The sequence below is a fragment of the Hemibagrus wyckioides genome, linkage group LG02, assembly GCF_019097595.1.
Source record: "Hemibagrus wyckioides isolate EC202008001 linkage group LG02, SWU_Hwy_1.0, whole genome shotgun sequence".
Classification (NCBI taxonomy): domain Eukaryota; kingdom Metazoa; phylum Chordata; class Actinopteri; order Siluriformes; family Bagridae; genus Hemibagrus; species Hemibagrus wyckioides.
In genome coordinates this window covers 21,694,221-21,716,904 of record NC_080711.1, presented here as the reverse complement: position 1 = coordinate 21,716,904, position 22,684 = coordinate 21,694,221, and the positions used below count along the sequence as shown (strand labels likewise).

Below are 22,684 nucleotides of genomic sequence, written 5' to 3'. Positions count from 1 at the left end.
ATCCAGTGTAGGTTGTGGCTTGTCATTGAATATCCACTTATCTTACAAGAGATCTTCACAGTTTCTCCAGGTCTCTTTACCACAGCAGGAGACTGGTCCAGTCTGATCTCATCACTGCTGACACCTAGCAGATAAAACATAACAAAGATCATCATCAACACAGTCAAGATATTCTGATGGAAGAAATATACAGTAAAGAAGTCTCAGGTTAACATTATAACAAAGACGTAGTACTGAGCAACCGTCAGCTCCATCATCAAGCTATTTTATTCAGTCGTGTGAAATGAACTTGGGGTGAGCAATAGGCTGATTATATATATATATATGGGTGAATTTACATGAACATCTTTCAGCTGTTAGATTCCATAGTTTCATGAATCCTTCTTGAAAACAAGTGTGCTGCTGATTTTCATATTTAGGAGTTTGTAGTAATGATGCTGCAGAAAACATGTACATATCACGTGATCTCTTGCCAGATTCTGTGCTGCTGAACAGACTCTGTGTTTCTAAATTCAGGAAATTAATCATTTACCTGTAGTGTTCCTGCAGCTGATATCACAAAGGAGGAATAAAAGCATGAATAGTACAGTATATAGTCACAACTAGTCATCAGAATCATTGTCGTAGTGCTGATTTACCTCGAGTCAAATAAGTAAAGACATCATAATGTAAATGTGATACATAACATGGGGATTATTATGATTAATATTAATAAATGCTAAGTTAGATTGGAATAAAGAGGAAGATCTGAGTGCTGAGTGTGAATGGATGTTGTTCTTTGTAATAAATGTCTCTGGGGTGCAGCTTCCTGCTGAGGGAATATTTACAGCTCATGAGGACGTGCTTGTGTAAGTTTTTGTACAGCTCTGGAGTCTGTTGTGTCAGTGTGACTCTCGTGCACAGTAATAAACTGCCGTGTCTTCAGCTTTCAGACTCTTCACTTCTAGGTACAGCATGTTTTTACTGGTGTCTTTAGTGATGGAGAACTGGCCCTGCAGTGACTGAGCAAATGCAGTGCCAGTGCCACTGTCAATACGCCCGATCCATTCCAGTCCTTGTCCTGGTTTCTGACGGATCCAGTGCAGCCAGCTAAGGGAGAGTCCAGACACGGTGCAGGACAGAGTGACCGATTCTCCTGGTTTCTTCACCACAGAAGCATATGAGGTCAGGGACTGTCCATAAGAATCTGAAAAGAAGGGAGTTATGAATTAAATGTTATATTGCTGAGAGAAACAGTATTGAGTAAATATTTAAATTTCCTAGTGAGGATCATGTGAAACGTACATGATATTAGCGCAAATAAAATACAGTGTCCTAAAATCATTCTCACAGTTCGCATACACACAATTTTAAAATGTATAAGTGTTATCAAAGAGCACACTGATGACCAGACCATCCACGAACATGCTGTTTATACCTGAATCTATTTGAATAGGGCGTGTCCATGACCACTATAGAGGCAATAAATCCCGAGACTCAAGATAAAGATGCACTAATCAGTGTAATTACTGAGGGAAATGTGTCAAGTGGTGTGTGACTTTTTTAATTTTATTTAATTTTAATGGATGAAAACTGACACATGCATTTCACTTTAAATTAGGTGAACTTGTGTTGCTTAGTTTAGTTAAACTTGCCAATTTAATAATTCATGAGACCCAAAATATTAATTACATGCATATTTATATTAAGAACAAAATAAAACACAGAAAAAATGTTAGGTGTGTATAATATATTGCAGTGTTGCCTTCTAGGGGCTTTACATCTGTTTTGATGAAAGAGATTTTTTTTTCCCCATTATAATGTATTACTTGTTAATTTGATCATCCTTGCATTTTTACTGATGTTGATGTTTTTGTACACCTCTAGCACTGAGCTGTACAGCTGTGTCTGTCTTTGCACAGTAGTAAACAGCCGTGTCCTCTGACACCAGGCTGCTGATATCTAAGTAAATCACATTGTTGCTCGTGTCTCTGGAGATGCTGAAACGAGTTTTAAAGGAAGCTCCATAGTCTATGCTTCCACCACCCCATATGATCCCGATCCACTCTAAGCCTTTTCCTGGAGCTTGCTTGATCCAGACTGTTCCATAGTCAGTGAGGGCATAGCCAGAAATCTGACAGGACAACTTCACGGAGGCTCCGGGAGATTTAACTGATGCAATGCACTGAGGTCAGACTGATGCAACGCACATCTGAAAAGAGGAGAGTGGACTCAACACAGAATGAAATATTTATCATATAAAAAGCTGAGTATGATGTTAGAGACATGTTTACCCACAAGGAACAAAGGATATCAGAAGAAGAAGAAAAGACCAGCTCATAATTCCTCTGCTGTACGTAACCAAACACAGAGGCTGCCATGTACATGCAGTGTATTTATATCTGCCTGGGAACTGGGAAATTTGCATGCAGAATGGGTTATGTATTTTTTCCTAGTTATTGGGACAGTTTTCCTATAGTACATCATTTCTTTAAACATTTTTCATCAAATTTTGTAAACAAATGAACAAATAAATGATTTAACAAATGTAACCAGAATATATTTTGAGCCCACTTGCAAAGGAAAGAAAATTTCATCACCATTTAATTATCATTTTGCTTTCACTTTTGTCTTCATCCTTAATCACCAGCCAGAGATAATTATAAGAAAAGGGATGAGAATTTTTGAATGAGAACTAATGAGAGTTAGTTAAGTTTGAGAAAAGATGAAAAGAAACTGAGAACTAAAATATCTAATAAATGTCTCTGGGGTGCAGGTCCCTGCTGAGGGAATATTTACAGCTCAGGAGGATGTGCTTGTATACGTTTCTGAAGTCTTTTGTGTCAGTGTGGCTGTCGTGGACAGTTATATCTGTCTGTCACTGAACATAAACAGGTTAAAATTTGGGTTGTTGTGTCACAGTAACTCGTCTTGGAGCACATGGCCCGCTAAAGCCCCTTCCTGAAACAGACACTGACACTGAGCACAACTGATAAAAGAAACCAATTTGTTTTGTGGTTGTTTCATAATATTACTTTCTATAAAGAATAAAAAGTACAAAATGTTTTCTTAAATTCGTAAAAGTGTCAGTATTTTCAAAATGCTGTGATAAAGGAGTAAAACACATCGGGACATGCTGTCATTGTTACAGGACAGTTCAGAATATACAGGTAAGATCAAGCTTTAGAGAAGGGTTTGAGTGTTTTTGTGCACTTTTGAAAACTTCCCAATTGATTCTTTGTCTTATTTTTTTCTTTCTCTTTTCCTGTCCATGCCTAAAATCTTTTTGCCCTTTATTTTTTCACTTTCTTTCTGCTTTTGTTTTCAGATCCATTTTTAAAAAAATACATACAGTATATACACATATATACACATAAATGCAGACATGAAGGGATGTATGTGTATATGGCATATATTGAGGTGATCCAGTGTTTATCATTAAAGTGTCCATATGCTGGAATAATTGTATAAAGTGACTTGTGCCAGTCCAGTGTCAAAGTGTCCGTTTGTGCAAATGTGCGAGGTTGTGCAAAGTGATGAAAAAAAGCAGAGAGAGTCCCCGTATCTGTATCAGGTTCTAGGTGTTTCCTGGTTCAGACTCCGAATGGTCTGCGGGAAGAAGCTCCTCCTCATTCTCTCTGTGTTTGCCTTCATGGAGCGGAAGCGCTTCCCTGAACGCAACAGATAAAAGAGTCCATTGTTGGGATGGCTGAGGTCCTTCACAATCTTCCTGGCTCTGATCCAGCACCACTTGCTGTAGATGTCCTGCAGGTCAGGGAGCTCGGTGTGGATGGTACGTTCAGCTGAAACCACCACTCTCTGCAGGGCTCGCCTGTCCTGCATGGTGCTGTTCCCGAACCAGGAAGTGATGCTACCCGTCAGGACACTCTCAGTGGTGCAGGTGTAAAAAGTCTTTAGCACCTGAGAAGGAAGATTAAAGTTCCTAAAGCATCTCAGGTGGTATAGACGCTGCCGGGCCTTCTTACCAGGGTGTTGGTATGACAGGACCAAGTCAAGTCCTGTGTGATGTGAACACCTAGGTACTGGAAGCTGTCCACTCTCTCCACTGGGGTTCCGCTGATCATGGTCGGTTGGTATGACCGCTCCTGCTTTGTACTGAAGTCCACTATTAACTCCTTAGTCTTGCTGATGTTCAGGAGTAGGTTGTTCACCTGGCACCAGCTCTGCAGGTTTTTAATCTCCTGTAGGTAGGCCATCTCGTCGTTGTTTGAGATCAGGCCAAATGTAACAGTGTCATCAGCAAACTTAATGATGGTGGTGGAGTTGGAAGTGACCACACAGTCATAAGTGTACAGTGAGTACAGCAGGGGGCTCAGAACACAACCTTGAGGAGCTCCAGTGCTGAGGGTGATGGAGGATGAGGTGTGTTTGCCCATCCGTACGGCTTGTGGTCTGTCTGTCAGGAAGTTGGAAATCCACTGGCACAGGGGTGAGCTGAGACCTAGGACCTCCAACTTAGAGGTGAGCATGGAAGGAATTATGGTGTTGAATGCTGAATTGTAGTCCACAAACAGCATTTTTACATAATTCCCTTTTCTGTAGTCCAGGTGGCTTGTTGTTGTATGAAGGAGGTGTGAAATGGCGTCCTCAGTGGAGCGGTTTTGCCTGTACGCAAACTGTAGTGGATCCAGTGTGTCTGGTAGTGATGCAGTGATGAAGTCTCTGACCAGTCTTTCAAAGCACTTCATCACTACTGAAGTCAGGGCTACAGGATGGTAGTCGTTGAGGCAGGTGGGCTGGGGTTTCTTCAGGACAGGAACAATGGTGGACTGTTTGAAGCATGAGGGGACTGTAGACTGTTTCAGGGAGAGGTTGAAGATCTCGGTGAACACCGGTGCTAGCTGGTCAGCGCACGCTTTCAGAACCCGACCTGTGATGCCATCTGGTCCTGCTGCCTTCCTCGTGTTCTCTCTCCTGAATGTCCTCCTCACGTCAGGCTCCGAGATGGTGAACGCGTTAACCTCACTGGCTCTCTCAGCATGCATGCTGTTTGTGCCACTAGCACAGCTAGCTTGATTAGCTGCAGCCTCGAAGCGATCATAAAAAGTGTTTAGCTCGTCTGCCAGAGAAGCGTCCGCATTCCCCATTCTGGAGGGTGGTGTTTTATAGTCCCTGATGGTTCTAAGTCCCTGCCACAGGCTCCTAGAGCCGCCATGTTGGAATTGCGACTCTAGTTTCCTCCCGTAGCACTGCTTTGCCTCGTTCTCCGTTCTGCGCACACTGTAAGACGCAGCCTTGTAGTCGTCCATGTTCCCGGTGACGCAACCCAGTCTCACGCCATTACGTGCAATAGTCACGAAAGTGAATTAGTTTGAAAATCGTGCTGTCTGGCACGAAAAAAAAAGGGAAATTTGTGTCAGTGTGCATGAATCAATAGATTAAATTACGTGACTATTGCATGTAATGGCGTGAGACTGGGTTGGGTGACGAGCCCCGCGTTGTAGGCAGCGGAGCGGGATCTCAGGGTGTTGCAGATTGTCTTATCCACCCACGGCTTCATCATCATGTGCAGTAATGTTAGATATAGTATTATGGTTTAAAATCTACACTACAATATTTATTTATTTATTTATTTATTTATTTATTTATTTATTTATTTATTTATTTATTCATTCATTCATTCATTCATTCATTCATTCATTCATTCATTCATTTATTTTTGTCAGTGTTGTATAGTCAAGAGTTATTGGGACAGTTCCTTGGGTACTGGCAAGTGGTTTATTTATTATTGTGTTATTCCTGTGTGGGCGGTGCCACGCCTTTTCCTAATGAGTTTTCCTGCTTTCTCACCTGTCCCTTGTTTTCCATTGATGTGCTGCTTTATATATCTTTGCCCTTCTGTCATTATTTTTAAATATGTGTTGACGTAGCGGTGTATGTGTGCTGTAAGGCCGAACGCCGTGTTATTTAGGCTTTTATGTTATAGTCATGTTTTGTTGAGGTTATTGAATTTTTCATGTCATATTTATAGTTTATTTCTGTCACGTTTAATGTAGTTGTGTTTAGTTTTGTTAAATAAAAACAGTGCACGTACTGGATCCCTGCGTTTGGGTCTGATCTGCTATTGCGGGTGATAGAGCTTACGGTGGTGATCAGGGTTTGATCTCTGCCATCGGCCGGTTCATCCCCGTTCATTACATGTATCTTGTGGACAATCTGTTATAATGAACACTGGATGAGGAGTTTTTGTACAGTGATGTTGTTGATCTGTCTCACTGTGTGTAACGAGCGCAGTAATACACAGCTGTGTCTTCAGTCTGCATGTTCTGTCCTCCAATTGTTATTGTGTTAGTAGAAGTATCTCTGGAGATGCTGAACTTATTTTTCAGTTTGTCACTATAAGCTGTACCCCCACTGTTACTGATGCGCCCAATCCACTCCAGAGCTTTTCCTGCAGGTTGTCGTATCCAAGCTGTATGATAGCTCGTAACTGAATATGAAACCTTGCAGTGGATGGAGAGACTCTGGCCTGGCTGGACTGTCATGGAAGCAGGCTGAGTCAGTTCCTCACCATGTACATCTGTGGAGGAAAACACATGGTGATATCTCACACAATATCTGCTGCACCTTTATTCTTCATCTAGTAAATGAATGAATTTGATAAAGCACTCACAAGAAGCAGCTGCCAGCAGGAGCAGTAGAGATGTAGAGAACATGGTGTGTGTTGTTTGTACTGGAGTCTTCTCTGTTCTCCAAAGTTTAACAGACACCATCACATCATATAAATAGAGTGAGATCCAGCTCTGATGCTTGGATTTGCTTATCTGCTGATGATGGGAGGAGAATGTATCTGAAATGTATTTAAATCATCAGGAGGAGATTCATCTGATGAAGTACTGTATGTGTGGGTTTAGAATTGGGAGAAAAACTCTTATAAAGATGACAAGTCTTCCTTATAAACTTTATAAACCTAACTAAGAACAATATTTTGTATATGGAACATTCTCTTCTTCCCACAATGTTCATGCTTTTTTTGTTTATGCATCCATCCATTATATGCTCTCAAACTGTATATAATGTGATTAGGATGGAATAGATTTCTACAAAATACAGCATATACTGTAAAGTTTTAAATTAGAATATTTATCACATGTATGTTTAGTGATCTGGATAAACTCTTATATGGTCAGATCAGTATGTAATCTGATACTGGATGTCAAATGTCTGCGATTGTCTGCGATTATCTTCTGCACCATAAACAGAATAAAACCTTGAAAATCTAAAACTTTAATTGAAGTTGAGAGACATGCAAAAGAGAAATATACTTCAGGAAAGGAAAATCTGTAGTTTTCATATTTATTTATACCAGAAATAAGAATATAGAATCTATTACAGGCCATTTATTATAAATAAACTACAAACTTAAATTTAGTAGAATGACTGTGAGTTAAGTAGAATGTTATTATCACTTGTGCAGGATCTATACTGTATGTGTTCGGATATACAGAAATTCATCAATTTTATTTTATTTCCTGTTAAATTAAGCAACCACACAAAGGTCTAAAATACAATATTCAATATTCAGTCAGGTCTTTGTCCAATGTTATTTGTAGGATATGTCTAAATGCAGACTAAAGGGAGCTCCACACAGTATGACCCTGGTTTTTGTACAGCTGCACCAGTACTCTGAATGACTGTGGCTCTCGTGTGCAGTAATACACAGCTGTGTCCTCCGTCTGAAAGTTTTGTCCCTTTAAAAACACTGTGCTGCTGGAGACGTCTGCAGAGAAACTGATTTTGTTCTTGAGTGAGTCCTTTACATTCGAGCTGCTGCTACACACATATCCAATATGTTCCAAAGTCTTGGATGGTGTTTGTCGAATCCAATTCGGACAGTAGCTGGATATTGAAAACCCAGAGAATTTACAGGAGATGGTAAACACCTCTCCAGGTCGTACCACTATATTATCTGACTGAGTAAATTCAACTGAATCCACACCTGTAAAGAGCAACACAAGATCAAATGCTGTATTTTATAACACAGTCAATACTTTTTCATATCTGTAAGAGATGCAGAATGAAACAGAAAAGTCATTTCAGTGAGTGAGAACTGCACTTACAGGACACAGCTGTCAGAAACAGCAGGAGACAGATGGAGCTCATGGTGATTGGATTTCCACCAGCTACGGCTACTGATCTTGGATCTCCACAGTTCACAGAGCTTTTTATTATGTCTCTGTTCTTCAGACTTGATGTGAAAAAGGGAGGAGACTCAGACTAACATGCAAATTTCTCACATTATGTTTTAATCATAAGCGTCATACTCTTTTATTCACATGCACAGAAGAGGACTTGTTGTCTCTGTTCACTTTATTCAACAGTTTGGAGTTTTCCCTACTCTATACACACCTGATCGAACCAAAGCATATATAGAGTCTCCAGATTCACAGATTTGAAATCAATATTTTTTTTCTGCTATAATACTCTTTAGGACGCAGTGTTTTCTATTAATCCTTTTAATACTTATATAATTATAAAAATTAATAGTATAATAATTATTATATAATTATGACACGTATTGCACACATTTACATGAAACTACCACAACTGCATGAAGTGAATAGTTTCTATAAAACACTTATAACTTTGCAGTCCAGTTAACTGCTTTGATTTGCATGTAAGTGTTTAGGCTTTAGGAAGACATGAGGCATTTCCCGAATATGTAAAAACATACACATTCACAAATTATTAGTTACTTACTATTTATTTACTATGTAATTGATCAAGCTGTGTGGATGAAGCAGCCTGGTTTAATGAGACACTGATGAGACACTAATGAGACACTGGAAGTATCACTTGATCTGATAGGGGACTGAAAATGATTCTCCAGGCTTAACCAGCATGACTGCAGACTTTACCAGTTCAATACATTTAATACCTGTGAACAACAATCATGCAATTATTCAGGTGAAATCTATCAACAGGAAAAATGTACACGATGATCTGCATCTCTCCAAAATTCTCAACACACTTACCAGATGTAGCTGTTAACAGCAGGAGTAGAAGTGTAAAGAACATGGTTTGAGCAGAACCTGAACCCAGAACCTCACTTCTCCTGAGAACACCTCTAATCATTTATAAAGGGGTTTGATTTGCATGTAAGTGTTTAGGCTTTCAGAAGACATGAGGCATTGCCTGCAAATGTAAAAACATACACATTCACAAAATATTAGTTACTTACTATTTATTTAATGTAGTTGATCAAGCTGTGTGGATGAAGCAGCCTGGTTTAATGAGACACTGATACAATGGAGCTGTAATGTCTTAGCTTCATAACAATGCTGTAGTTAGAGTTTATGACTTTGATGTAAATCCCAGGAGAACATGTTCTCATATTTATGACACACCTTCAGTCCTTTAAACCTCAAAATGTTGGGTAGATGTTGTGTGAATAAAGAAAGAGCGACCAACACAGGCCTTAAAGCTTAAAGAAAAGTATAATGTTTAAACATTTCTAATGTGTGTGCAGGTTAAATATACAGTATACAGTTCAAGACCAAAGGTTGAGTAAACTTTTTCAGTTTGACTGTCAGGAAAAATGGAACATAATTTGCACAACTGTTCAAATGAATTTTTAAACATTTTTGCAGAAACATCAGTGACGGTGCAGTTAACATCAGTGTTAAGAAACCATGCATGAAACTGTTTATAATGAATGTGTAATACAGGTTCAGTTATGTTCCTGTAAAAATCTTGGGTAAGGAGTGAATTCAACAAACAGTCAGTCTGTCTGAAGATTTGTAAAACCTTGCTATAAGTGTGATTTCCTCTCACAGTGAATGTCAGATATTGATAGCTGTGCGTTAAAGTGAAATGAACATGAGCCTAATCAATTCAGTTTGTAATCAGATACTGACTGTTAAATTGTCCATGATGCTCCTGTGCTGCAGACAGGATTGTCATCAATATTATTTATTGTTTTTATTGTATTGATTGTAGTAAGTATGTGTTTTTGCATTAATGTTCAAGCGGAAGTATCATTGTGGTGTGTAGCAGTGTTTTCTGTCCTCATGCTGGTCATCTGCAGATACACCTGCTCTTTATTGTTGTCTCTAATATTACAAGAGGAGATGCAGATTTGCATAAACATTCCAGAGAGGCTGTGTTGAGTGCAGCTCTGCAGCTGTTAATCACACTCACACACTGTTTTGTCTCAATATCAATTTAATGTGGAAAATAATTCATTAACACAGAAATGATGCTCATGTTATATTTGACCCTCACATGGTGAAATACTGCAGTGTTTTCTGAACAGTATGAACTACATTTAACATTATAATCAAACCGTTCAATAGAACATGATGTTCATTCTGGTATAGTCTGCCCTCTAGAGGCTTTAACTGATGAATCCAGAGAGAAATAGCTGAGAAGATTCTAGATCAGGTGTTTTTAAATTCTGAAGAAGAATTGTATTTTTAATTGAAAAATTGTATTTTAATTTAATTGAAACAGGAGTGTGTACTTGCTGAGACGTCTTCTGTAAAGGTGAGCTGGTTCTTCACAGACTCTGCATATATTGCTTGATTATTGCCTGTACTCATCCGGCCAAGCCATTCCAGAGTTTTCCCTGGTTTCTGTCGTATCCAGTTTATGCTGTGGCTTGTCATTGAATATCCACTTATCTTACAAGAGATCCAGGTCTCTTTACCACAGCAGGAGACTGTTGATTTGATTATAAAAATGCTTATTATTTACAGCAATGTTCAGGGGCAATTCTAGGATTTCCATTTTAGGGGGGCTCAGCCCCCAATGATAGTATAATAGTAAAAAATAAAAAATAAATAAAAAAGTAAAATAAAATAAAGGTTTGACTAACAGAGTAGAATGGTAAACTAATTGCAGTATTCCACTGTATTGCATAGATGTGTTTTTGAGTATTAAGTATCAACTTTGAGTATTGAACAAGCCAAATATGAGTCTTCCTGATCTCTCTCTCTCTCTCTCTCTCACACACACACACTTGTCCTCTGATCCTCACTCTGTGATGCCGCAGTCTGCGGATTGAAGAACGTGCTGAAAGACGGGGAGGAGCCCAAGACTGCCGGAGTTTCCATATGAAATTTAAAGGGGACTGAGAAGATCACCAATTTGTCTACAGTTTATGGAGAATTGCAGAATTTTTAGGGGAGCTGAGTGGAAATGTTAAAAGAATATAAATATTTTTAAAAATGTATTAATTTAAAACTCTTTGATCTCATCTGTGTGATTTCTTTTTCTTCTACTTATTATTATTATTATTATTATTATTATTATTATTTGTGAGAATTGGATAGATCAGTATTGTGGACATTCTATTGTAATGAACACTGGATGAGGAGTTTTTGTACAGGGATGTTGTTTATCTGTCTCACTGTGGTTCCCGAGCGCAGTAATACACAGCTGTGTCTTCAGTCTGCATGTTCTGCCCTGTTAATGTCACTGTGTTGCTGGACGTGTCTCTGGAAACCTGAAACCTGCTTTTCAGTTTCTCACTGTAGTAAGTGTTACCACTATAATGCATAAGTGAGACCCACTCCAGAGCTTTTCCTGCAGGTTGTCGGATCCAAGCTGTATGATAGCCCGTAACTGAATATGAAACCTTGCAGTGGATGGAGAGACTCTGGCCTGGCTGGACTGTCATGGAAGCAGGCTGAGTCAGTTCCTCACCATGTACATCTGTGGAGGAAAACACATGGTGATATCTCACACAATATCTGCTGCACCTTTATTCTTCATCTAGTAAATGAATGAATTTGATAAAGCACTCACAAGAAGCAGCTGCCAGCAGGAGCAGTAGAGATGTAGAGAACATGGTGTGTGTTGTTTGTACTGGAGTCTTCTCTGTTCTCCAAAGTTTAACAGACACCATCACATCATATAAATAGAGTGAGATCCAACTCTGACGCTTGGATTTGCTGATGATGGGAGGAGAATGTATCTGAAATGTATTTAAATCATGAGGAGGAGATTCATCTGATGGAGGATATGTGGGAATCGAATTATAATGGAATCGAAGCTTCATCAAATACTTTAATTTCCTCTCAAAGTCTCAGTGAAATAGGCAACAAGGAATAAATATTAAATATATCATAAGAATTATTATGTACTGTATGCTTGAGGATCCTGGGATTATGAAAATTGACATGTGTAAGCTATAAATTAATTAAAAGTTTAATGAGGTGTTTATTTGTATAAAATTAGACAATCGATTGTCTCGCTTGTTTGACTTCATATGAATTTTCCACAGAAATCAGTGTTTCTATAACTAAGAACCTTATTTACTGATCAATACAAAACAAGTCAGTAAGAGACTTTATGTAAGTGAGTTTAATCTGAGTGTCATGATGCTGGAGTCATAACAGAATGTGAAAAGAGAGATTGCCCAAATGTACAGATGGAAACACATTGAGATGGTTGAGTTTGTACAGACTGCCCTCTAGAGGCACAAAAGACCTGTTTGCAAAATAAGAACAAGAAATTTTTATATTTATTCATTAATAGTTATGTTTAATGTGGAAACTTGTGTTATAACAGCATTATGAAACACATCTTGTCATGTTACTGAGAAACCTCACAACCAAAGGATGATGTAGTCACATAAATGATAGTGTTTTCATTTGTCCAACCTGTGTTTAACAACCCAGATCATAAATTATGCAAACAGATATTTGTGTGATAATGAGTGATACTGAATACAGAATGCAGTTTGTGGATTCACCTTTTTTCTACTTAATTTGTTGAGCTCTGCTGCCTCCTTCAGATATTTCCCAATACACTCATTAAACACTGATTTCAAATATTGGTTATGATGGGATTAATAATGGTTCAAAATGAACACTTTTTAAATAATGTTTTCTGTTTTTATTTAAAAATGACTTTGTGTGAGTGTGTTTTAAAATGCTGCAAATTATTCCAATAGACTTAGATGAAAGTTTGAATGAGATGTCCAGACAGTATTCATAATAATCCACATGCAGTAAAAGTCAACATGTGGTCACACGTAAGTCCGAGACAATTTTATTTTTATTTGGTTTGTTTTACCTCCATGAATCCAGTGCTTCTGAGAATAAACTGCAGTGTCTTCTGTCCTCATGCTGTTCATCTGCAGATACACCTGCTTCTTACTGTTGTCTCTGCAGATGGTGAACCCTGAACTGCACTGGAGTAATATATGCTACTGCCGTGGATAGTTGCAACAAATTTGAAAGTTGCCTAATCACAGACCAGTGGCACTTTTTGAAAATAAACTTTGCTTTTCTTTCTTTCTGGCTTGCAAATTTCTCAATGACCTTCTGGTTAAAAGTCAGTCATCTCAATCACTAGTCTCTTTTCCATTGACAGTGTGTAAGCTCGACCGTGAACATCTGACTGCTGCTGAATTTACAAATTGAGTCGATGTGGTCCAACCTGCGTGATTCTTTTCTTTTCTTCATCCGAGAGTCTTGTGTAAAGATATAACCGAATTTTTTTCTCGCCTGCTTCCACGTTACTCAGTACCTGCCTCGTTAGTACTGTCAGTATCTGTTGAGCGGTAATGAGACTCGTTGAGAATGGTCCAATCACATGAGGCCAAATATATAAAAACAATATTGATTCGCTAACAACAAAAGTGGGCGGGGACAATATGAAACATGACAATCAGCCTTTTCAAAAGTTTGAAACCTACTTACACACTCGTGTGTCCGGTGCCGTGCGCGTGCGCACACACACACACACACACACGAACGAAATACAGTTTGATTTTTTTATTTTAAATTATTAATAATATGACTAACAGTGGAATAGTACGACTAACTGATTTTATTTCGTTATTAAAATATATAATTATTGTTATTGTGTTAAAGCAGCATTCTTCTCTGGCTAACTTTAAGGGGGCGGTGCCCCAGCGCCCCCTATTGACCAGCCGCCTCTGGTTTTTAAGTCCAAACTCATATGACGGTGCAGTGAAAAATATCACTGAAACAGCGTTTCTTTACCGTTTAAAGTTAAAAACGTTGGATGTAAATACTAAAACGACTTGAAGCCAAACATTTTTGATACTTAGTCACTGGTTAGACATGGATTAGCTCATGAAAGGTATATATTTGAAAGGTGGATATTTTAGATAGTTTCCTTTAAGCAAATCAAGTCTTTAATTGTTAGTTATATATATATATATATATATATATATATATATATATATATATATATATATTTATTTATTCTTAAAAAAAAACTTTAACAGACATTTCTTTGTCATTGTCTGCTCCCATGTACATGTTTGGTCTGTAAAGGTTCATGTATCATTTAAAATATCGGGGCATGAACTTGAAAAATGATCTAAGCTTTTAAATGCATGGATTTTTAACTATATTTTTGTAATAATTTTAATTAATATAAGGTTGTGATTTAACAATATTAGATTAACTGATTATTTTCTATTTTGCAGAATGATCTAAAGACTTAATGCAGTGTAAAAACTGCAAATTCAGCACTTCAAGCGAAGATGTTCTTCTGAAGCACTATCAGCTGCATCTTTCCAACTGGCCTTGCCTTTATACAGAGTGTGTTTGTGCCTTTAATACTGCAGGTTCTTTAAGATCCCACTTACAGTTTCTAAATCACACCACAACACTGACACCGAGAGAATGTGAATTCCGAAAGATTTGTACTGAGAAAAGGTTTTTCATTCACCTTAAAAATCATCTGTCATGCAGAGAAACTAACTTTTCCCTTAGAAGAAAAGAAATGGTCCAAGAGCAGCCAATAGTTGTAGAGGTTCAGGAGAGGTAGCCTGCACTCTTCTTCCAAGAACAGGTAATGAGATAAGATCACAGTATGTAATATATACTCAGTATTAATTACAGAAAATTTAATTACTGTTAATATGATTGAATTGTTTGTTATAAACAGATCTGTGAGGAATATTTCCGCATCACCAACAAAGACCTTCTGGGAGTCTTCATGGCAGCCATTGACAAGTACACACCAAACCTTCTGAAACTATACAGAAAAGGAGCCAGAAAAGGAGCTTTTGGACATGAAATAGGAGAGTTACTGGAAAGACTGGATGAAAGGGCAAGTTAAGTTTCAGTATTTAAATGTTGTTTTTACAGTTTGATTTATGTTAATTTGGCTGGTGATAACTCAGTTTTCATACTTTGACTATTTTGTTGTTTCCTTTGTATGTTTTTGAAGACGACAGAAATTGTTCATCACAGAAGGATGGCTGCTTTGGAGGGCCTGCCTTTGTTTTTCGAGAGAACTCGAGCAAGCTGTTCAAGAAATGTGAAGTATTTATCAAAGACTTTAAGTGGTTTAAAGCAGGGATGTCCAAACCTGCTCCTGCATGGCCAGTGTCCTGCAGAGTTTAGCTCCAACCTGTCTGGAAGATTCTTGTGATCATGAAGACCTTGATTAGCTGGTTAAAATGTTTAATTTGATTATGTTGTAAAACTTCAAAATTGTGTTTTTATTTTTGTTGTTTATTTATTTGCAGTGCTTTTTCATCTGAAAACATTTACACACTTTTGTGTATTGTCAGGGTGTCCACGCGTCCTTAAAAAGTCTTAAATTCCATAATATGGATGCAATGTGGATGAAAGCTTTGGAGACCCACATGCAGTGTGAAAAACACAAAGCGGCTGCAGAAACCTGTCGGAAAACACCTGGTATTTCTCAGTTCTGCTCCGTCACGCCCACATCATTAAACCTTCCACAGAGCAGAGCGCTGCTGCATCCCAAACACCGGCGTCTGCATCAGCTTTCAGTTCAAACACCGCGACTTCTGCTCCAGCAGAACTCTTATAAACAGAGCTATATAAAATATTTTTAACTTTGGTTGTTTTATTAACATGATCTATTCTATTTTTAATTTAAAAAAAAAAAAAAGTTTTATTTGATGTCTGAGAAATGTAAATCATTTTGGGGAAAAAATACTATTAGCACATTCTTCACATACACATAAATGTAAGGTTTTTTTTTTTTAAAAAAAAGTGCATTGCAGTTGGACATGAAAAAGCTTCTCTCTGTTTCTATGGATGGACCAAATTTCAGTTGGAGGTTTTTAGAACTCCTGCAACTGGAGCATCATGAGCAGTTTGGCACACAGCTAATTGTGTGTTAATTGCTAATGGTGTGCTAATTGTAAACACACTGAGGAAGAGATATAAAGAAAAAACAAGTGAATTACAGCAAATTGAGACAGAGTTGGAGACAAAGGGCAAAGACCTGAGATCACTGCAGTAAAAACCAAATGTTCAGGTTAATGACGTTCAGTGTACATGCCTCATGTTACTGCTGTGCAGTGTTTGTTTAAAATCTTTATAGGCTCAGGCAGTCAATGATTAGTCAGTATAAAGGCAATGTTTTGCAATTTATTTTTGTTTTACTCTTTCTGTATATCAATAAACTGTGTGTTAAGGTAATTGGCTTTATTGTGTGATGTTTTATTTTATTTCTACAAAATTCGTCTTAAATTTCATACTGCACGGTATTAAAAAGGTCTTAAAATGTCTTAAATCTAACTCTTAGAAACCTGCAGATACCCTGATTGTGTACTCGTTGCATGATAAAAAAAAAGGTTGTTTATTTGTTGCTTCCAACTGAAATAAGTAATAAGTTCATGTTTGTCATTTGTAAGTAGGCTTAAAAAAATTTTTAAAAGGATAATATGCCGACTAGTAATACCTTATTTTTTTGAAAAAATTTCATCCAGTAAACAGCGAAATAAATAAATTGACTCAAGAACAGTAATTGTTGTTTCAGTCGCTGCGACAAAAATGTCTTTATTAGCAAAATAAGACGATCAACATTGCATGAGAAAAGAAATTTAGGTTGGCTAAACAAAGTATTGTTACTCCGTAGAACTATAAAATAGTTGTTAAGACAACTCAAAGGTCTTACTGCAGCAAGTTGCCTTGTTTTTTAATTTTTTCTCAACATTTTATTTTTTACAGTGAGTAAACTTTTGTATTAGTTATTGGTTAAATAAGCATTTAAGCATTAGGCTTTGTAATGTGGGGATTAGTTACTAGGTAAAATGTAGTTTTTATTTAATTAAAGAAGTGAATTGTGATGAGGTTTTTGTGCAGCACTGCAGCTTGTCGTGTCTCTGTGTGTAACGAGTGCAGTAATACACAGCTGTGTCTTCAGTCTGCATGTTCTGTCCCCGTAAGGTCACAGTGTCTCGAGAGATGACAAACTTGTCTTTAAATGAATGATTCTGATAAATATCCCCATCACAATAAATGACACTGAACCATTCTAAAACACAGAAAAAGAGAAGGTTGACACAACGACCTGAAAGGATCTTTAACTGGTGCATCCAGAGAGAAGTAGCTGAGAAGGTTCTAGGTCATGTGTTTTGAATTCTAAAGAAAAGAACGTTTTAGTTCAGTAGAAGTGAGAAAAAAATTCTACATTAAGCCACACCCATTTTAGGGTTATATCCAGATACATCTATGGATAATTAGAGCAGGAAATAGATGCAGACTGTTTTCATCAGTGTATGAATTACAAACAAACTTCAGTTAGATCAGTTACAATGTGAGTCTGGTTTTAGTACAGCTGCTTCCTCAGCTCCAGTCACTGTGGCTCTTCGGGCGCAGTAATAAACTGCAGTGTCCTCTGTCCTCAGACTCTTGGCCTCTAAGTACTGTGTGCTTGCTGAGACGTCTTCTGTTAAGGTGAGCTGGTTCTTCACAGATTCTGCATATATTGCTTGATTATTACCAGCATTCATCTGGCCAAGCCATTCCAGAGCTTTCCCTGGTTTCTGTCGTATCCACTCCATGTAGTAGCTTGTCATATCAAAGCCATGTATCTTACAAGAGATCTTCACAGTTTCTCCAGGTCTCTTTACCACAGCAGGAGACTGGTCCAGTCTGATCTCATCACTGCTGACACCTAGCAGATAAAACATAACAATCAAAGATCATCATCAACACAGTCAAGATATTCTGAGGGAAGAAATATACAGTAAAGAAGTCTCAGGTACCTTTGGTTAACATTATAACAAAGATGTAGTACTGAGTGACCCTCAGCTCCATCATCAAGCTCTTTGATTCAGTCGTGTGACACAAACGTCTGGTGAGCAAGAGGCTGATTTTTTATATAGCAGGGTAAATTTGCATAAACATCCTTCAGCTGTTAGATTTCATAGTTTCATAAATCCTTCTTGAAAACAAATGTGCTGCTGCCCCCTACAGATGACTTTTATATTTAGGAGTTTGTAGTAATGATGCTGCAGAAAACATGTACATTCCGTTTAATCTCTCGTCAGATTCTGTGCTGCTAAACAGACTCTGTGTTTCTAAATTCAGGAATTAACCATTTACATGTAGTGTTCCTGCAGCTGGCATCACAAATAAGTAAGTAAGAGTAAAAGCATGAATAGTACAGTATATAGTCACAACTAGTCATCAGAATCATTGTCCTAGAGCTGATTTGCCTCGAGTCAAATAAGTAAAGACATCATAATGTAAATGTGATACATAACATGGGAATTATTATTAATATTAATAACTGCTAAAAAAGATTGGAATAAAGAGGAAGATCTGAGTGCTGAGTGTGAATGGATGATGTTCTTTATAATAAATGTCTCTGCAGCTTCCTGCTGAGGGAATATTTACAGCTCATGAGGACGTGCTTGTGTAAGTTTTTGTAGAGCTCTGGAGTCTGTTGTGTCAGTGTGACTCTCGTGCACAGTAATAAACTGCCGTGTCTTCAGCTTTCAGACTCTTCACTTCTAGGTACAGCATATTTTTACTGGTGTATTTAGTGATGGAGAACTGGCCCTGCAGTGACTGAGCGAATGCAGTGCTAGTGCCACTGTCAATACGCCCGATCCATTCCAGTCCTTGTCCTGGTTTCTGACGGATCCAGTGCAGCCAGCTAAGGGAGAGTCCAGACACGGTGCAGGACAGAGTGACCGATTCTCCTGGTTTCTTCACCACAGAAGCAGATGAGGTCAGGGACTGTCCATAAGAATCTGAAAAGAAGGGAGTTATGAATTAAATGTTATATTGCTGAGAGAAACAGTACTGAGAAATATTTAAATTTCCTAGTGAGGATCATGTGAAACGTACATGATATTAGCGCAAATAAAATACAGTATCCTAAAATCATTCTCACAGTTCGCATACACACAATTTTAAAATGTATAAGTGTTATCAAAGAGCACACTGATGACCAGACCATCCACGAACATGCTGTTTATACCTGAATCTATTTGAATAGGGTGTGTCCATGACCACTATAGAGGCAATAAATCCTGAGACTCAAGATAAAGATGCACTAATCAGTGTAATTACTGAGGGAAATGTGTCAAGTGGTGTGTGACTCTTTTAATTTTAAAAAAATCTATTTGTATATTTTTATTTATTAGGTTTTGGAGTGGATGAAAACTGACATGACGTGTTGCTTAGTTTAGTTAATCTTGCCAATGTAATAATTCATGAGACACCAAATATTATTTACATACATCTTTATATTAAGCACAAAATAAAATAAAATAAAGAAAAAATGTTAGGTGTGTATAATATATTGCAGTGTTGACTTCTAGAGGTATAGAAACATTAATTATATAAAATTAATAATAATATTAAAGAGAATAATGTATTACTTATTAATTTGATCATCCTTGCATTTTTATTGATGATGTTTTTGTACACCTCTAGCACTGAGCTGTACAGCTGTGTCTGTCTTTGCAGAGTAGTAAACAGCCGTGTCCTCTGACACCAGGCTGCTGATATCTAAGTAAAGCACATTGTTGCTTGTGTCTCTGGAGATGCTGAAACGAGTTTTAAAGGAAGCTCCATAGTCTATGCTTCCATCACCCCATATGATCCCGATCCACTCGAAGGCTTTTCCTGGAGCTTGCTTGATCCAGACTGTTCCATAGTCAGTGAGGGCATAGCCAGAAATCTGACAGGACAACTTCACGGAGGCTCCGGGAGATTTAACCTCATCAGGAGACGAGGTCAGACTGATGCAACACACATCTGAAAAGAGGAGAGTGGACTCAACACAGACTGAAATATTTATCATATCTATATTTATATTTAATATCTATATTTATCTGAGTACGATGTGAGAGACATGTTTACTCACAAGGAACAAAGGATATCAAAAGAAGAAGAAAAGACCAGCTCATGATTCCTCTGCTGTACGCAACTAAACACAGAGGCTGCCATGTACATGCAGTGTATTTATATCTGCCTGGGAACTGGGAAATTTGCATGCAGAATGGGTTATGTATTTTTTCCTAGTTATTATGGCAGTCTTCATAATTTCTTTAAAGATTTTTCAGCAAATTGTGTAAACAAAAGAACAAGTAAATGATTTAACAAATGTAACCAGAATATATTTTGAGCCCACTTGCAAAGGAAAGAAAATTTTATCACCATTTAATTATCATTTTGCTTTCATTTCAATAATCCTAATTTGTGAAAAATAATCAGATGTTTGTCTGATAATGAGTGATAGTGAATGAGTCTCATACAGAATACAATTTGTGGATTCACTTTTTTCACTTTATTTGTTAAACTCTGCTGCCTCCTTCAGTTGTTTCAATTATTGCACCTCACACTGTGAGAACAGACTGTGTGTTAAACACAACACACTGCTGGAAACATGCTGTATTATTCCTGAATCCACTCAGTAAACACTGATTCAACTGTTGGTTAAAAATCCTGTAAAATGAAGGGATTAATAATAGTTCAGAATAAACTGATAATAAACTCTTTCATTAATGTTTTATTTTTTATTTAAAAATAACTTTGTGTGACTGTGTTTTAAAACACTGCAAACTATTACAACTTTATTACAATAGAAGAAAGTGAATGTGTGACTGAGTTTACATCACACTGAGTGTGATTAGTTGCATTGAGAGGATGTGTGTAACATGTCTCATAAGGTTTTCGTAAGAGGAATCCACTATTCTGTCTCACTGTGTGTCGTCGAGCGCAGTAATACATAGCTGTGTCTTCAGTCTGCATGTTCTGTCCTCCAATTGTTATTGTGTTAGTAGAAGTGTCTCTGGAGATGCTGAACTTATTTTTCAGTTTGTCACTGTAAGCTGTACCCCCACCACGACTGATGAGTCCAATCCACTCCAGAGCTTTTCCTGCAGGTTGTCGTATCCAAGCTGTAGCATAGCTCGTAACTGAATATGAAACCTTGCAGTGGATGGAGAGACTCTGGCCTGGCTGGACTGTCATGGAAGCAGGCTGAGTCAGTTCCTCACCATGTACATCTGTGGAGGAAAACACATGGTGATATCTCACACAATATCTGCTGCACCTTTATTCTTCATCTAGTAAATGAATGAATTTGATAAAGCACTCACAAGAAGCAGCTGCCAGCAGGAGCAGTAGAGATGTAGAGAACATGGTGTGTGTTGTTTGTACTGGAGTCTTCTCTGTTCTCCAAAGTTTAACAGACACCATCACATCATATAAATAGAGTGAGATCCAGCTCTGATGCTTGGATTTGCTTATCTGCTGATGATGGGAGGAGAATGTATCTGAAATGTATTTAAATCATGAGGAGGAGATTCATCTGATGGAGGATAAGTGGATCATATGTAGAAACAGACATCACGGATTTGACAACTTTGACAACTATTTTCTATGATTGATGATACTGGGATTATGGTAATAGAAAAAAATCTACCTCTCTGAAGTCATGAAAAAATGCCCTCACACTTCTCACATTTTTAATTTAAACAATATGTGAGAAAGTGTGAGAGCATTACACATGATCACACATTCTAATTTGTCAAGGTGATTATTGTTAGTCAAAGACACTACACTAGATAAAGTTCTGGATACTGATATGACTATAATAGTGTTCATGATGTGGAGCAATATTACAGATAAAATATTATGGTTTTAAATCAACACTACTGACTTTAAAAAATAACTAGATTGAAACACTTTCTTCTCATTTGTGGTATATTTAGTGTTATTTTGACTTCTATAGATCAGTGTTGTGTCTTTTGGACATTCTGTTATAATGAACACTGGATGAGGAGTTTTTGTACAGGGATGTTGTTTATTTGTCTCACTGTGGGTCACGAGCGCAGTAATACACAGCTGTGTCTTCAGTCTGCATGTTCTGTCCTGTTAATGTCACTGTGCTGCTGGACGTGTCTCTGGAAACCTGAAACCTGCTTTTCAGTTTCTCACTGTAGTAAGTGTTACCATCACCACATATACATCCGACCCACTCCAGAGTTTTTCCTGCAGGTTGTCGTATCCAGTATGTACAGTAGCTGCTATCAGTTAATGAATATCCAGACACTTTACAGGTCAGAGTCAGTGACTGACCAGGAGTTAATACTGTGGATCCGGTCTGGATCAGCTCAACACAGTGAACACCTGTTAAAGAAAAGTTATTTTAATGATGTAAAAGTGAAAAGCTTTAAGGAACCAAAACTGTATTCCATGTCAAATGTAAAAACACTTACAGTGTACGGCTGCCAGCAGCAGCAGCAGTAGGGATGTAGAGATCATGGTGTGTGTTGAAGCAGAAGAAGTAAAAGCACTTGGTCTTTGTTGCTTAAATATATAACAGGGAAAGACATTTACATAGAGACACTCCTTATCTTAGGGTCAGAATGGGATGGATTCCTTTACACAGGAAATCCTCCTCTCATCTCATGAACGTCTCTAACCTGTGATTATAAATCTATAAAATTTGGATCATTAAGAGACTTTCTCAG

General features: G+C 37.7%; 6 gene segments (V, D, J or C); all 6 read right to left on the bottom strand.

Annotated features, from left to right (window-relative positions):
* Positions 1-893: 893 nt before the first annotated feature.
* On the bottom strand, positions 894-1,324 carry LOC131342443 (immunoglobulin heavy variable 3-74-like; the record flags this gene model as incomplete). The annotated part of the segment is given in 2 exon segments: positions 894-1,186; positions 1,285-1,324. Coding segments are annotated over 2 exon segments (333 nt in total), but the record flags the coding sequence as incomplete, so codon positions are not given.
* Positions 1,325-7,556: 6,232 nt separating this feature from the next.
* On the bottom strand, positions 7,557-8,136 carry LOC131344525 (Ig heavy chain V region 914-like). The segment is given in 2 exon segments: positions 7,557-7,939; positions 8,061-8,136. Coding segments are annotated over 2 exon segments (411 nt in total).
* An 8,596-nt stretch (positions 8,137-16,732) lies between these two features.
* On the bottom strand, positions 16,733-18,008 carry LOC131342355 (immunoglobulin heavy variable 1-3-like). The segment is given in 2 exon segments: positions 16,733-17,865; positions 17,957-18,008. Coding segments are annotated over 2 exon segments (423 nt in total).
* Positions 18,009-18,659: 651 nt separating this feature from the next.
* On the bottom strand, positions 18,660-19,130 carry LOC131344497 (immunoglobulin heavy variable 3-74-like; the record flags this gene model as incomplete). The annotated part of the segment is given in 2 exon segments: positions 18,660-18,949; positions 19,047-19,130. Coding segments are annotated over 2 exon segments (345 nt in total), but the record flags the coding sequence as incomplete, so codon positions are not given.
* A 478-nt stretch (positions 19,131-19,608) lies between these two features.
* On the bottom strand, positions 19,609-21,350 carry LOC131364508 (Ig heavy chain V region 914-like). The segment is given in 2 exon segments: positions 19,609-19,961; positions 21,308-21,350. Coding segments are annotated over 2 exon segments (396 nt in total).
* Positions 21,351-22,038: 688 nt separating this feature from the next.
* On the bottom strand, positions 22,039-22,475 carry LOC131371029 (Ig heavy chain V region 914-like; the record flags this gene model as incomplete). The annotated part of the segment is given in 2 exon segments: positions 22,039-22,340; positions 22,430-22,475. Coding segments are annotated over 2 exon segments (348 nt in total), but the record flags the coding sequence as incomplete, so codon positions are not given.
* Between the last annotated feature and the right edge of the window lie 209 nt (positions 22,476-22,684).